The sequence below is a fragment of the Boeremia exigua genome (assembly GCF_020726555.1).
Source record: "Boeremia exigua strain MPI-SDFR-AT-0100 chromosome Unknown C7974scaffold_9, whole genome shotgun sequence".
Classification (NCBI taxonomy): Eukaryota; Fungi; Ascomycota; class Dothideomycetes; order Pleosporales; family Didymellaceae; genus Boeremia; species Boeremia exigua.
The window spans coordinates 644,373-659,835 of NW_025763526.1; the positions used below are offsets into that span (position 1 = coordinate 644,373).

Below are 15,463 nucleotides of genomic sequence, written 5' to 3' on the forward strand. Positions count from 1 at the left end.
GATGTGATTCGCTGCAATTGTTGCAGGCAAGTTTCGAGCACTGAGACAAACGGCCACGGCCACATTCTAGGCTGAACTTCGATAATTGGTTCAGGCGTTTTCATCATCACGCTCTTCGACTTTTGAGATGGCTTCGCTTAACAATTGTGAGCTGTTAGAACATGGTCCACGTAGTGTATGTTTAGTGTGGCCTTTAAAACTTCCCATGTTGCTGATTGCGCTCTTGCACGAGGTCAGTTACCGAAAACTCCAACCCTTTACGTGTAATGCCCGTAGCAAGCTAGGTACCATTCGTCAATGCAGCAGTAGTGCTGCTGGCCACTGCCCAATCCCTCACTTGACCCTTCCAGTCGGCAATTCTGCCGTCCTTGATCTTGACAACCACAACCTTAACCTCCTCTCCCTCAACATAGCATCTCGTGCCACCATCTCCTTCTTGCGTATCTCTTTCTTGGGACACTGTACGGGTAAGACCGCCTCCTCCCCATAAACCGCCATCGCCCGGTGAGCTCGAGTAGGTGTTCTCGTCCGTAGGGCCAAAGGTGTTGTTCGCAAGATGCTGCGCCCTGTACCAGCGCTCCTGTTCAGAGCCAGAAGGTACTATTTCGGCGACGCCATTGATCGTAGTGCTGATTCTGCTGAGCGAGGCTGTGTTCATACCGAGTAGAAGCTCTGCCAACGAACCAGACCGCGGACCTGAGGCAGATGGTGAAGGCGAGCGACCATGCTGACTAAGAGTCGGTGGTCGATGGGAGATCCAGTCGTGAACAAGAAGCGAAACACGGGCATTCGATTCCAAGTTGTCAGTCTTCCGAGAAGAAGAAGGCGTCGTCATTATGATGATAGGTGATGAAGAGTATGGCGTATTCGGCAAGTATGTATAATTCATTAGAGAGACATGGGGAACATTGTCCGAACATGTCGCGAGATGGAGCTGCGACGGTTAGAGTCCACTACGACACCAGAATGGAATCAGAGGCTAGTGAACGTATTGAAAAGGCGACACTCGCATACTGTGGAAGCATGGGATGTCCTTTCAATGGACTCGAAGTTGAGCAAGGGATAGCCAATGGCTTGGTGATACTCGGGTAACACAGCTGTATGAATACAATATGAAATGAAATACGAGGCCGGAAACACTTACGAAACGTGCGTTCTGGAGACAGGTTATAACCTCATCTGGCAAACCACTGGAAACGGCCGACATGATCGGGTTTGATATCGTCGCAGCTTGCTGACAGAAGGCCGCTGAGGGGTAGAAAAGAGAATTGCACCGTCAAGTGAGTCAGTTGTTGAATGAGGTAAAACCGAATTCTTGCCTGTGCTTCCAAGCAACAAGAAACAAGGAACAAGGATGAGGTTGATGATGGCACGACGTTGAAAGAAGGAAGCACCACTGCTGCAAGCGTTGCCGGCGAGAAGCGCCGAGTACGACAGCCAACCGGCTAGCTATGACCTCCATTGACAGCTGCCTCGTCATCAACGCCAACAACACCAACAATGGCTGCGCCGCCCTCTATACCGCCTATGGCGAGCAGTGACAGTTTCAATCCCGATTTCAACGCCCCCACCGCCCCCAACGATGACGTTGCACCCGTCTCACCCATCGACGACGTAGCCGCGCCCGCATCGCCAGAGCAGCGTGCACCACCCCAAGACACGCAAACGCAGCAGCGCGTGCATGAGGTTTTGCATTCAGATATTGGTGTGACAACACTACTGAACCGTCTGAAAGCTAGCATTGCGAGTGCGCGAGTTCGTGCATCTTTTCCTCATTCGTCTTTGCAACACTCTGGCTGACCAACTATGCGCAGGATTTTGCCAGCTTCCTCAAGCGTCGCGGAGCTCTGGAGGAGGAACATGCTGGTAGTCTGAAGAAGTTAAGCCGGCTGACGCTTGACGGTCTGCGCAAAGCCGATGCGCGCCACGAATCATATGCGACGCAATTTGAATACGTTCTACACGCCAACGAGCGCATCGCCGACAATGGTACCCAATTTGGACTCGCCCTTCACGCCATGCACGAGAACCTTCTGCAGCTGGCGAACAAAATGGACGCAAATCGCAAAACGCTGAAGCAGACTGGTATGATGGCAGAGAACAAGGTGCAGGATGCCGAGAGACTCGCAGAGAAGGCCAAGGCCAAGTACGACCAGCTGGCAGAGGATCTAGATCGTGTCAAAACCGGAGATACGGGCGCTGGCAGAAAGTTTGGTCTCAAGGGTCCCAAATCAGCTGCCCAGCACGAAGAGGACCTTCAGCGAAAGCTACAAGCCGCGGACCAGGACTACGCCAGCAAGGTCCAGACGGCACAAGCTTCTCGGAAGGAGCTCGTAGCGACAGCGCGCCCGCAGGCTGTGTCTGGCCTGTTAGATCTCATCAAAGAGACGGATGCGGCATTGACGATGGAAATGCAAAAATACGGTACGTTTGTTGCGATCTACCCTCTCTGGGGACATCACTGACCTTGATAGCATCGTTCAATGAGAAGTTGGTTGTCAACAACGGCCAGGTAGTCAGCCCACAGCCGCTCAAGGGCAGCACCGCACAGCCTCCTCCAAGTGTCAATCAGCTTATCTATCAAATCAACAACGACAAAGATTTTGACGACTTCATCCTGAAGAATGCTACTAAAGTTTCGATCAAACCTGAATTGCATTACGTCAAGCACCCTACTCAGGCTCCTGCGCAATCGTACCCTTCCATGACCCCGACCGGTAACAACGACCGTCGCACGTCAATGCCTCCACAAATTCAGCCACCGGTATCTTTCCCACCACAGCAAATGGAGGCAAATGGTTCGACTTTCCCGCAGCAGCAGCCCCCTCAGCATCTCGATGCGGATCCTCAAGCTGTATTCTCCTCCTACCAGCCGCCTTCTCAGCCAGCCAACAACCAGGGGTCTGCGCCTGGGATGTCTCCTTATTCGCCTGTTGCATCAAACTCCTTCTCGCAGCCCGAGTATCCACGGGGACCTGTTGGTCAGGCAACAGCACAGCAAACAAGTGGGATACTGTACAATAACCCGCAACCCCCCGTCAATCCAGTCTTCGGTATCACCCTCGAAGATCTCTTCCACCGAGATGGCTCGCCAGTGCCCATGGTGGTATATCAGTGTATTCAAGCAGTGGATCTGTTCGGTTTAGAAGTTGAGGGCATTTACCGCATCCCAGGAACCTCGTCCCATATCCAACAAATGAAAGCTTTGTTCGATAGCGGTATGTTACGCGCACATCCATTCTAAAGAATTCACACTGACTTGCATCAGACGCATCGCAGGTCGATTTCCGGAATCCCGAAGCGTTTCAACACGACGTCAATAGCGTTGCCGGTCTGTTGAAGCAATTCTTCAGGGAGCTGCCCGATCCCCTTCTTACCAGAGAATTCTACACAAAATTCATCGACGCTGCTCGAGTTGATGATGATACAATGCGACGGGACTCGATGCACGCACTGATCAACGCACTCCCTGATCCCAACTACGCAACACTTCGCGCAATAGTTCTGCACTTGCACCGTGTTCAACAATCATCTGAGATCAACCGCATGAGTACAGCTAATCTGGGCATTTGCTGGGCGTAAGTATCTCCAGTCATCTTCAAGGCTACAGCTAATTCCTCCAGTCCATCTATCATGGGGCCTCACAAAGGCAACAATATGGCGGACGCTGGGCTCCAGGCACGCGTTATCATAACCATCTTGGACAACGTGCTCCAAATTTTTGATGAAGACTAAGCCAGCTCACCTCCGGATTACTACCATGTGGAGGAAGTGCGTAATATATCATGACATGCCGGGAAACCTATGACACTAAGTCTTTTCGCACTCAGCAGAGTATGGGAGGTTTGGCTGCAGATCCAGATCTGTAGCATTGTCGGTCGCTTAGACGGCAGTCACACCTTCATTCTTGTTTCACGTTGGGTGGTCGAGAAAGAATACGGCAAGGCGATGCTGCTCAGAAATGAAGTTCTACCGCCAGTGGAAACTTGACAATGTTTGCCAGGCCCTCGGTGTTCAAGATACCGCCATTCTGGCTGGCGGGTATCACCTTTCAGACGATGCGTTCATCGTGCATAAGCATGAGCCTGGGGGTGTACTCTGATCGAGACTTCACGCTATATCAGCATTCAATGACACATATGAAGAAACGAACCTCCAACTGACAGTTACTCGACACCCTTCAGTTAGCGTTGTAATATTCTGGGAATTTCGATCTTTGAGTTATGCTCTTTGATCCCGATAGTGACACTATTTCTTAATGATAGCTTAGCTGATTGCTCCTTTCCCGGTATCCTAGTTTCAAAAGGCGAAGATCTCATCACCCCCAACTGCAGAACAATAGACTGGTGCGGAGTGTACATTTTTTCTCCTAAATTGTGTTGTCAATGTTCGCTTAGAGAGCAACACCATAATCATCAGTCGTGGTAGCGTTTGCAATTGCTCACAGCATCTCTCCTCTGACATTCGATCAATCGGTGGACTGATCAGCTCGTTGCATATCATACTTCTCATTAGTTTTCGGGAGAATGGGCTATGCCTGATCTTGTCACAGCGCAATCTTCTTGACCACATACTTTGTGACTAGTGGCTCACAACGAGTAGAAAGGAAGCTATAGCAATGGACGATATAACAACTCAGATGCATCTGCCGAACAAGCTTCGGCATCCGCTTTTTCGTGAATATTGGCGGGCACGTATTTTGCACGTGTCGTCCTACACGCGTGGTTGAACACATGGGATGGATGTATCACGAGTAGATCACCTTAATTTTCTGGTGTGCTTACAGTATATCAAGCAAAATGCCTCTCAATAGAGAAAGCAGGTTAAAGTATGATAATGTTACGCGGTAGAAAATATTAATTCAGACAGTATCGTCGGTTCCAAGTAGTCATCAGACTCGCTTGGCACCCAGGAGCGAGCTGTAGGAGGTAAATAACCACAACCTGGCATTGCAGGCTATCACGGCGAGGGATCAACACCATCAGCTTAGTTCAACGAAGATGCTTGGGTAGGAACCTGAGAATAAATCAGTCAGTATAGGCTTGAGTATGAACTGGATTGACCCAGTCTTGCTAGAGTCATACAGTCGCCAAGAGTTCATGGACTCACCTGCCTCTCACAGTCCGTTGCCTGTTTTGTGCGGGGTGATATGAATTCTTGACACCCGCACCGGTGTCATGCAAGCTACGTGGGTTGACAGCGAGCTTCTGTTGCGTGGATCTGAGTCTGTTTGTAACAGTAGCACGTGCTGCCTCACCACGTTTTGTATTCGATCGAGGTGGCGAGGGCTGCGAGTCGGACTCAAAGTTGAGGACACGCTTTCTGCCGTCCTTTGACGCACTACGAAGTGACGCTGGCGTGATGTTCGGAGATGCATCCTCATCCGATTCATCCTCTTCAACCTCTGAGTCTGGAGTAGGGGTGCTAGGTCTTTTTGAGGGCGGTACACCTCTCCGGCCACTCACTGCTGCACTCGCACGTCGCGAAGTGGTGTACATACGCGTAGACTTGTTGACAGCCTTCAAGGCACCTGGCTTTGTGACTTTTCGCTGCAGATTGACAGTAGTGGTCCTTGTTGACTTCAGCGAACCATTAGCCGTGCGTCTCATTACAACTGGACGTAATCGTTTGGGAACAGCCAAAGCGGAAGATCGTTTCATGGCACGGTTCTCGCGAGATGCAATTTGCCTGGAGTGCTCCGCTGCATCAATTTCGGCTTGTTCGCGAGCGACTCTCGTTGCGTCATCCTGCGTTCTTGCCTTCGGGAATCCGGTGATCATCTTTCGCTTCCTAGGAGAATCGGCGGTACTCTCTGATCTGGCACGAGCCGAGCCCAGGAAGTCTTGCAGCTTGCGCTTGGTACCAGCAATGAGAGCAGAGGCGATCGATCTCTCCTCAACCGGCTTCTTCGGCTTTGGACCAAGGACACCTCGGCAAGACTCGGTACCGCAGCGACATTCCTGGATATTCTTTTGGGAGAATGGGCTACACAAAGTTAGGAAACCCAAATTCAAGCACGTGTCGCTGTTGACCTACTCGAAATTATAGTCATAGGTCAGCTCTTCGCCAGTCATGACTCCGCGCGAACCGGCAAAGAGGGCCATTCTTGGCTCTCCACCAACGGTCCACTTAATCATCTCGCAGTTGGGCTCGCAGGAGTGATTGACAAATCTTGCGATTGTACCTCGCGTAGCATCGATAATCATTTTGTTGTCGAAGCTCATAAGATAGTAACACTGATCTACGTTAGTCGAGGTTGCAAGGCATCTTGTTTGTCTCACCTTGTCCTTCTTGTAAACCTGCTTCATGCGCCTCTCACACTCAGACTGAGTGATGATCTCACCAGCGTACTCGACGATGATCTGATGGGGTTGGAAGGTCCTCATGGCTCGAACTCCGTATCCACGGCCCTCAGTCTCCATGACTTCGACGCCGTAATCATAACCATTTCCTTTGCCTCGTCGTTTGAGCTCAGCAAATGGACGATTTCCGCATTCCTCTGGAGTCAGTCTACAGTTGGTACTGTCACACTCGTATGCCATAATGCGGTTGTGGCAAGCCTCTCCGCATCCGTCCTCAGGATCGCAATAGCATTGAGAGGAGTCTTGCTTGTCACGCTTCCATAAAGCAGACGCATCACCAATGAAGCGATCTAGGAGTGTGTTAGCTGAGGACTACCAAGGGAGGCATGAAACATTACTCTTGGAAAGCTTCACCCAACCATCCACTTTGACCTTTCTAGGCAGAGGATTATATGTGTCGAAGGGGAGCTTAAACTGCCGATACACATGATGAGGATCCTCATCTAGCATACGACCACCAGCAAACATTGGAAGAGGAAGCATGTCACGTTCCTTTTGCTTCCTGGCCCTCCTCTTCGCGCGATTCTGCGTTTCCGACAACCGAGCGTCGAAGTCGCGATGTTGACCGACATACAGGCCCTGCTTTAGCCAGGCCTTGGTTTTGGGCTTGAGATACTGTCTTTGCTCCGAGTTCGTGTCTGTAGCGTCCTCATCAGGAGTGTCTGTTGCTGTTCGTGGACGACGCGATGAGGATGGACTGGCGGAGGCTGTAATGTATTTAAGGTGCGAGTCTGATGCGCTCCTTCGGAGAGCCTTATGGACAAGTGACTCGCCTCCAGCAAACGAGGTTGTTGCAGCTTCACCAACTCCAGTACTGTTACGCAGAGCCTCCTTGCGGAGGTCTGTGCCCCGCGAAGAAGTGCGACGACGCAGCGCTTGCGCAGTCTCGACCGCGAGTTGTTCTTCTGCAGAGTCAGTGGCATTGTTTGCGTTGACTCTCGGCTTCGGTGTCCTCCTCTTCGCTGGTGTGTCGTTGCTTTTTGGAGCCAGTGCCTCGAGCGACCCGTGCAGGACATTTGTGTGGTGCTTTTCGAGGTACTTCGTGGGCGTATGGATTGCGGTGCCAGCAAGGATCTGGACATTGTACGTGACCACCGACTTGCGCGAGCTCCGAGAAGGCCGATGACCCTGCGTGTTTGGGGTGTCGCGAGCTGGAAGTGGCGCACCAGCCTGCGCGTCGGCTGCTGGACTGACCGATGCGTCCTCATACAGTTCCGTCGTCTGCTCCAGCTTCGTTATTTCGGACATCACGCTAGCAGCGTCGTCGAGACTGGTGGGCGGTGTCGAGATGGGCGGCGACGCGCTGGACGTGGCGCGGACGCCGGGGTGCTGGACCGCGTTGTTGGACAGCATGGACGATGTGGACATGGGCGAACCGTCTCGCTCAGCCATGGTCATCGAGGAATCGACTTGCGGGTCGCGTGGTAGGTGTTCCGTTGCAGGGCAGGGCAGTGACGCGCAAAGGAGGTCGCCGGTCTCACGGGCGCTGCTAGAGACAGTGACAAAGTACACGCGTACTGTGCGCGCATGCACTTCCGAGAAGGTGCAGATGGGTCAATCAGGCTTGCACGGAGGTGCGCGCAGACGCGACCGACATGGCGACTGATAGCGAGGTCGATTGCGAGTTGAGGGTTGGTCGGAGGAAGTGTTGTCTTCGAAGGGTATCAAGCTAGTCGCCAACCAATTAGGCTACTCAGATCTGCCAGTGTCACCACCCACGCATTCCGTCTTATTAGCTGGAGAGGCCGATAGACTTGCTATGCGAATTCGAGCTGGGCCTTTTAATGGGTAGGTTGTCATGAATCTGTTTGCACTACATAGTATTGTGCTCTGTAGTTCGAAACTGTGCACATACGCAAAAAGCAACGACTGGGAACTCAACATGGACGTCAGATGGTTCATTAACTACGTATGTAAGAGCAAGCCCATCTCTCACTGTGCTGTGTTCGCGTCCGGAGAGCTTCGGAGAGCTCTACCAGCCGGTCCTTGGAAGCCGTGACTATTACTGACGTCTTGCATTTCCAGTCCTCCACCCTGTTGCTCAGCCGCCAGAGAAGCTGTGCGCCTGCCTTTGTGAGAGTTAAACCTTTGATCGCCTTCTTCGTACTCCTTTTTGAAGTGCAGATATGTTGGTGGGCGCGGGCGTTGCAAGACCGCAATCCAGTTCCTCAGAAGTGAGCCCTGCGTGAAGGGTCTGTGCCTGTCCTTCTTCATGAACTTATGTGAGTTCAGATATTCGCGAGTGGTCTCACCCCTCCCAACCAAGAACAGGTGGTAGATGCCGAGGCTGAAAGGATAAGCCCACCCTAGTAGCCCATAAATGACCATTGCAAATGGCACTCGCCAACGATCTATCGCCTGGCCAAAAGTAGCGGAGTTTCGTGCACGCCATATCAGAATGTGGGCTAGACTTGCCCCTAGCAGGAAGAGTCCAAGTAGTGTTGTGGCGCAAACAAAAACGAAAAAGTAACGATAGTTACGACGGCCCACACAATTATTGAGCCAGACGCAGTGGTGATCTTGGGTTTCGATACAGTTGTCACAGATGCGGCAATGATGTGCGCGCGGAGGTCGCCAGATGTTGCAGCTTTTGCAATACTTGGTCGGTACCTCCATTGCTGCATTTGCTCCAGTTGCTGAAATGACCATTGTCCATTCAGTCGTTGGAGGACCAAGATTCAGAGGGTCTTCATTAGGATTAGTGGGTGCGAAGGGGTGTAGATTACGAGGGAGAATCTGGCAAGGTCAGCGTCGCGCAAAACAACCAATTTGAACCACTTACGCCTGGGTCGGAAGTAGACGCATGGACGAATGAAGAGACGGATATTAAAAACAGATATGCAAAGAGAATGGGTATCGATGGAGAAACATTAAGCCACAGCCATGGCGCACTGTATGTAGGTCAGCTTGTGAAAGACGAATGGTGGGTTGTAAGCATACGAGAAACCGAAGAAGAGGGCGGCTGGCAGTATAATCATAATTGCAGTTGCAATGTTCACAGGCCTATCACGTGTGTTCTGAAGTCGTCCGCCCCAGAAAAAAGCTGTGTTCCCAGCGAAGTACTCGTAGTTTTTGCCAAGCTCCCTCTTCACAGCTTGCTTGGTGGACTCTGCCCGGCCAAGTCTGGGTGACGATTCCGCAGAAGTGAGCTTCTCGTGGCCCTGGTGGACACGCATCTGGGCGGATCGACCATCACGGCTGGGTAGCATGAAGCTGGAGCGAAAAGAATGTGGAGACTTCGCTGGCGTCGGAAGCTTGTTAGCATCGTTGTTGTGCGTGCTAGCGAGATCCAGATGATGGGGTCGAGGTCGTTGCAGAGGCGTGATACTCTCGTCGCGACTGCGCACAGTCTCGGCTCCTGTGGGCGTTGAGTTCGCAGTTGTGCGGTCGGGCATGTCTCGGTCGGTCATGTCAGTCCCGCGTGATGGGGGAGGCTGGTCCAGCTCGTGATGGAGGCCCAGCATGTGTTGGCCGCGCGTGGTCTGTGTCGAGCCTATGCTCTGGCGGTACGAGCTGGCGGTCGAGTCGCGCACGTTGGAGTTCTGGCCGAGGAGGGAGGTTGGCCGCTGGTTGCGCTGCTGCTGGAGGCGTTGCGAGCTCATGGGTCGAAAGAAGCCATGGGCAGCCAGAGGAACATGGGTTCTGCTCGCGGCCGTCGTCGGGCGGCTGTGTCCCAGGCTACCTGCGACACTCACGCCGCCTCCCCTTCGCGGCGCGGCGGGCTGCGACCATCGTCCCTGGCTGCCCGAGTTCACAGTCGTGATGGAGGAGGGTCGCGACGGGGGCAGCGACGGCTCGCCGACGGGGCCAGTCATCCCCAGCACGCGGCTGCCCGTCGAGCTGCGCTTCTGTTCGATCGTCGTCATGGGCGGAGCGTGGTAGTCGTGGTCAGGGTCGTGGCTGAGATGTGCATGACCTCAACGTAGGAAGGCGCGGATGGCGAAGGGGAGTGCGAAGGAGCGACAGGAAGGGAAGCCGTGCAGGGCGTCGGCTCTGTGGCGCGGCGAGCGAGGGCGCGCGGGCAACAGCGTGCGCTGAAAAGCTGTGAGTTATGAGCGCAAAGGGGCCGGTGATTAATGCCCGGTCGACGACTCTAGGGCTGCAGCCAGGCCCGGGCCCCGCTAGGCCGCTTTGGGACCACGCAGCTTGGCTCGAACCACTGTGCCCAGCTTTGTCGTCAGTCCCGCCTATCCACCACGCACCCTTCCAGCACTCCGTCGACGCCCACGCACCCGAACGCAGCCATGTCCTCCATCGCCGCCCGCTCCGCCTTCCGCGCTGCCCCGCGCCTCCGCGCCGCCGCCCCTGCCCGCCGCTGGGCCAGCACCGCCGCCTCTGACGCGGGCCACGCCGAGAGGCAGGCCGGCAAGGACGCCCTCAAGACCGGCGCGAAGCGCGACCCCGAGCTCTATGTATGCCGCGAGCCCCTGCCACGGAGGGAATTGCAATTGGGGACTAATTGAGTCGTGCAGGTGCTCTTGGCCATCATGAGCGGTGTCTTCGGCCTCGCAGGCTGGCACTTCTGTAAGCTCCCTGCCAGTCAACCGACGCACCATGGTGCAATCCCATGCTGAACTTGCGCAGCCCGCTCGCCTACCAGCGCCTCCTCCGAGCGCGCCGTTTCCAAGGCCGAGCACAGCGAGCCGTGGAAGTCTGGCGGCTCCAGCCCATACCAGTACCACCCCGGCGGTGACACCAGCGTGAAGAAGGACGCTCCCTCGGCCCTGAACGTGGTCGTAATTCCCAACGTGACTCTCCCCAAGGTATGCCAGTCCTCTGTCGTGAATGACTCCGTCTGTGCAGGCATTGGCTGACGACTTGCCAATAGGAGCTCCACGACACATACAACAAGTGGGGCAAGGACGGTTACTAAGCCGCCATTTGCCAGCCGATGCTTGAACTCCCGAAGATTGCTTGAGAAGAGCAGACACCACGCCCTGGACACCTTTTCGTTTAGAAGTCAACTGTACATAAATCATGTAGCAGGAATCGAAGACCTAGAAGCATTTCCCCTACGTTGATGGCTGTGACTGCAAAGTTCAGAGCCCCGACGTCAAGCAGAAGTAATTGCATCGTCTGCTCAGCGTTTTATGCATGAAGGCAGTTGACACGTGCAAGGACGATGCATCGCCGGATGCGCTGTGTGATGTGCGAGCACAGGCAGAACACAGAACCTTCACAACAATGTACAGATAGATTGCTATGCACGCATGATGTTAAGTCGTCGTCGACAGGAGATGCACAGCTGGAGCTTATTACAAACCTGCCGAAGGCGTCAATATCTATGGGTATCTAATGCTTTTCTTTGTGACCTGTTACCGAATGTGTAACTATTCGCTGTTGGCACTGGGCAGTCGTTTGCGAATCTCCGCAGCCATGTTTCTCCGCTCAACGAGCACACCATCCTTCTCGGGATTGTTCTCGTCGGTTATGCCCATAACCTTGATCTTAATCTTCCCTGCCTTTAATTCTTCCTCTCCCAAGATGACTGCCAGCGGCACACCGGCCGACTCCGCCTGTTTGAACTGTTGCGGCAGCTTCGGCTTCAGCTTATACGAGAACTCGGTCTTGATGTCCGAAGCCCACAGTTCCTGGGCAACCTGCATGCGTTCTGTCAACATGCCTGTAAAGCCCTTTCCACCAAACGCCATCACAAAGACATCGACATCCTTCGCACGTTGTGTCGATTCACCACGAGCTTTGATGATGCTGATGATGCGGTCGATGCCAAAGGAAATACCCACGCATGGAATAGGTTTGCCGCTGAACATGCCGACCAAGTTGTCGTAGCGACCTCCTGCTGCGACGCTGCCGACACCAATCTCTTGTTTTTTGCCATCCGCTCGAGGAGCAGAGCCTTCGGTAACGACCTCATAGATCAGACCAGTGTAGTAGTCCAGACCTCGAGCGAGCGACAAGTCGAAAGACACGTGGCTTCGTGCATCGAAAGCGTCCAGGTAGGCGAACAATAGCTCCATATCTTGAATGCCCTTCTTCACGTCCTCGTTTTGCGAGAGTATGGGGTCGGCCTTGAGGAACTCGATAATGTCGTCTCCACCCTTGCGTTGTACCCATTCTCCAATCTGGTCTGCAATGTCCGCGGACAAGCCTTTTGTCTCCATTTCCTGCTTCACTTCTGCCCAGGGGAGCTGAGAATTCAGTCAGCGAAAAGACGGTTGCGCGCATCGGCTTGAGAGCATCCATACCTTATCCAGTTTATCCACAGCAGAACTGATGGGTCGAATGAGCTCGTCCTTCACACCAGCGGCCTTGAACATGCCGTCGAGGATTTTACGGTGGTTCATCTTAATCGTGTATGATTCCCAGCCAAGGGCTTTGAAGACGTCGTTTACGATCTTGAGAACTTCGGCGTCAGGGATCATGGCGTCGTATGTACCGGCGATGTCGAAGTCACACTGATAAAACTCTCTCATGCGGCCTTTCGTCATGGCAGGCTGGTCACGGCGGTAAACCTTCGCGATTTGGTAGCGCTTGAAATTTTGGACGCTGGGGTTCATGGCCAGCCATCGCGCAAGCGGGACCGTCAAGTCGTAGCGCAGCGAACATAACTCTCCTCCTTGGTCTTGTAGGTCGTATATGAGCTTTGAGTCTTCTCCGTACTTGCCACTGAGAATCTCCTTGAGCTCGAAGACAGGAGTGTCGAGGGTCGTGGCGCCGTGGCGCTTGAAGACGGTCGTCACGGTCTCGAAAAGGCGATCACGAAGAGCGGCATCCTCGCCGGTCCCTGGTAGCGTTAGAATACATCGGCTTAGTTTGGACGATGCAAATGCGAGCGAAGGGTGCAGCGTACAGTCTCGCGTGCCCTTGGGCACCTTCAAATTGAAATTCTTGGACTTGTCGTCTTTGCCCATGTCGTCATCAACGGCGCTGATCGATGAATGAACGGTATATATGCGGCGAGATTGAAAAGGCCGAGCTGGCGTGGCAAGACGAGGGAATTTATTGCGAACAATTGTGTGTCGCAGGATGTTTTGGAGGAGCGCGGGGCAGGCGAAGTGGGGTGGAAAGAGCCGCATGAGCGAGAAAGTGACTCAACGGGGCAAGGGCAAGCGCGTCAGAGCAAGCAAAGTTGGAGGAACCGAGAGTCACTCGAAAACTTGGCCCGTGCGCTCAACGTGTGAATCATGAGCAGAAGATAATTATGACTATTCTCGAAATGCAAATCCGTTCATCAAGGAGAAAGTGCAGGTCTCCCTGTGAAATCACGGAGAGAAACACAGAATGCCACCATCTGTAGGTACCTACCACGGCTTGCGGAATTCTAGTAGATCTCGTTGCCCATAACACTCGGCGACCACGGTCAAGATCATGTCAATTGTAACCCTTGTGTTCAGATCGACAGTACATGAGCCGTGGTCATCGGAAACGGAACGTATGGTAACAGACGGCTTAGCAAGGGTAGGCACCTGGTCTCTCAACCTTTGGGTAGCCGATTCCCGCATCCGCATTATCTGCCGTTGTCTTTCAGCTTCCGCCCGAGATGGGATCGCGCGGGCCTGGATCTCATGCTGTAAAACATCTAAATCTGGATCATGCTGTCCACTGTGATGTGTATTTGAATCGGCAATGCGTGTTGTTGACACTGGAATGCCAGCTTGTACCAAATTATCGCCGAGCTGTGCAAGCAGACATGCACGTGCTTCCTTAAGCGTGTCGTTGTTTTTGTCAGTGTTAGTCTCTTCATTGACGTCGTTCGAAACATCTGACCGAAGCTGTGCGTCCTGAGCTCCTGGCGCAGCCTCGTTCAGCAACGTTCTAGGCATCACCTTTAGATCCTTGTCGGCATCAGATCGTACGTACCCCGTTGCTGAATCATGAGTGTCTCTGCTGGCATCACACAGATTTGCCTTGTCGATCTCGTTCTTGCCATCTTGCACATCGTCTGCTAAATCTGCACGAACTACATCATATTTGGCGTCTCCGTTCTGCCTTCTGAAATCTGTATGCAAAGCAATACTCATTTCGGCAGCTTTGTTCCCAAGATCTCTGATGTGGCTCATCTTCTGTGAGTCCAGTGTTCCGATATCACCTGACAAGGCAAGTAAGGTCCAGGTCCAGCAACTCTTTTGTTTGGAAATCGTATCAAACCGATCCATGGCATGGGCACAATATTCGAGACCGCGCCTGGCGTTATTCTCGTCTAGCTGAAACACTTGATCCGGGGTTGGATATTCCCGATCAATTGTATACAACCAATCGTGTCGATTCGACGGTGGCTTCGCGGGCGACGCTTGGCTTGCGTCAATACCTGGAGGAGCCGATCTCTGAACTCCATTCCTATTCAGATTGCTGCGGAGGATTTCGAACCGCTTAATTAACTGCTTGTGGTATGAAGCCTGCGGGTCTGTCTCATCAGGCTCATGGTCTTTGCTGTACGCTGCTCCGTAGCTTTCGTCAATCGATATCCAGGCGCCATCTTGATAGAAGGCACGTTGACCAAGCAGAGTCTTTGATGTGTGCAGCTGCGAAGGCTTGACGGTTTCCTCTTGTGTCGTCGGCGCAACGAGTAGATTTGGGATTGTAGATGCTTCTGACCTGTCGAGAGGATATCAGCCACATGCTACCTCAAAAGAGTTTCGCACGGTATGGAGACTTGCTAGGTGCTTACCGTACGCTACGGAGGTATGCAAGTGCTTCCCCCAATGAGTCGTCCGAGTCTTGTGCTTGATCTTCCTCGATTGGGAGAGTGAAGCGCATGCCACATTCCGCGACGGTCGCAGCGCTTCGATTCCGGTAACTGTCACTGAGAAGCGGAGAACTGTTGGCCGTCGATTCCGGATGGTTCATTTTCGCACGCTTGTTTGCAGAGGTGGGTCTGGTCATTGGTCTGTCAACAGCTGCCCGCTCGCGCTTGCGCTCGGTTGCCTTGTTCATAGGCGCATGCTCATGGAGAAGATTGTCTGGTCGCTGCAATCTGTTGTAGGGTTCGCCGTCCTTCGTCACAGCCAGGTTGGCGCGCGGTCCCGCCATGCTGTGGGGATGTCGATGATGTAGGGTGGTAGGGTCGATGTAGTGGGAAATGTTTGACCACGGCGGCGAAGCTGGTCCAAGCAGGCTATTGCCGTTCTTATCTCCGAGCA

General features: G+C 53.3%; 7 protein-coding genes across 7 annotated transcripts; 2 read left to right on the forward strand and 5 right to left on the reverse strand.

Annotated features, from left to right (window-relative positions):
* Positions 1-280: 280 nt before the first annotated feature.
* Positions 281-1,207, reverse strand: C7974DRAFT_316828 (pyridoxamine phosphate oxidase-like protein; the record flags this gene model as incomplete). Its single annotated transcript, XM_046138578.1, has 2 exons — positions 281-934; positions 1,145-1,207. 2 exons carry the CDS (start codon positions 1,205-1,207, stop codon positions 281-283), a joined length of 717 nt encoding a protein of 238 aa, XP_045994623.1.
* Positions 1,208-1,408: 201 nt separating this feature from the next.
* On the forward strand, positions 1,409-3,864 carry C7974DRAFT_227145 (Rho GTPase-like protein activator). The gene is made up of 5 exons (XM_046137302.1): positions 1,409-1,755; positions 1,815-2,424; positions 2,475-3,218; positions 3,269-3,578; positions 3,624-3,864. The coding sequence occupies exons 1-5, from the start codon at positions 1,501-1,503 to the stop codon at positions 3,733-3,735; spliced, it is 2,031 nt and encodes a 676-aa protein (XP_045994624.1). The 5' UTR covers positions 1,409-1,500; the 3' UTR covers positions 3,736-3,864.
* An 860-nt stretch (positions 3,865-4,724) lies between these two features.
* Positions 4,725-8,057, reverse strand: C7974DRAFT_399004 (uncharacterized protein). Its single transcript, XM_046142374.1, has 5 exons — positions 6,701-8,057; positions 6,282-6,652; positions 6,037-6,236; positions 5,085-5,985; positions 4,725-5,016 (listed from the first exon to the last, which is right to left on the reverse strand). Exons 1-4 carry the CDS (start codon positions 7,758-7,760, stop codon positions 5,106-5,108), a joined length of 2,511 nt encoding a protein of 836 aa, XP_045994625.1. The 5' UTR covers positions 7,761-8,057; the 3' UTR covers positions 4,725-5,016; positions 5,085-5,105.
* Positions 8,058-8,245: 188 nt separating this feature from the next.
* C7974DRAFT_399007 (DHHC palmitoyltransferase-domain-containing protein) lies at positions 8,246-10,418 on the reverse strand. Its single transcript, XM_046142375.1, has 3 exons — positions 9,303-10,418; positions 9,145-9,253; positions 8,246-9,098 (listed from the first exon to the last, which is right to left on the reverse strand). The coding sequence occupies exons 1-3, from the start codon at positions 10,226-10,228 to the stop codon at positions 8,295-8,297; spliced, it is 1,839 nt and encodes a 612-aa protein (XP_045994626.1). The 5' UTR covers positions 10,229-10,418; the 3' UTR covers positions 8,246-8,294.
* A 188-nt stretch (positions 10,419-10,606) lies between these two features.
* On the forward strand, positions 10,607-11,235 carry C7974DRAFT_415382 (uncharacterized protein; the record flags this gene model as incomplete). Its single annotated transcript, XM_046143887.1, has 4 exons — positions 10,607-10,774; positions 10,835-10,886; positions 10,947-11,125; positions 11,191-11,235. The coding sequence occupies 4 exons, from the start codon at positions 10,607-10,609 to the stop codon at positions 11,233-11,235; spliced, it is 444 nt and encodes a 147-aa protein (XP_045994627.1).
* Positions 11,236-11,394: 159 nt separating this feature from the next.
* On the reverse strand, positions 11,395-13,234 carry C7974DRAFT_458132 (uncharacterized protein; the record flags this gene model as incomplete). Its single annotated transcript, XM_046146076.1, has 2 exons — positions 11,395-12,511; positions 12,569-13,234. 2 exons carry the CDS (start codon positions 13,232-13,234, stop codon positions 11,693-11,695), a joined length of 1,485 nt encoding a protein of 494 aa, XP_045994628.1. The 3' UTR covers positions 11,395-11,692.
* A 250-nt stretch (positions 13,235-13,484) lies between these two features.
* C7974DRAFT_399013 (uncharacterized protein) lies at positions 13,485-15,401 on the reverse strand. The gene is made up of 2 exons (XM_046142376.1): positions 14,992-15,401; positions 13,485-14,918 (listed from the first exon to the last, which is right to left on the reverse strand). The coding sequence occupies exons 1-2, from the start codon at positions 15,351-15,353 to the stop codon at positions 13,625-13,627; spliced, it is 1,656 nt and encodes a 551-aa protein (XP_045994629.1). The 5' UTR covers positions 15,354-15,401; the 3' UTR covers positions 13,485-13,624.
* Between the last annotated feature and the right edge of the window lie 62 nt (positions 15,402-15,463).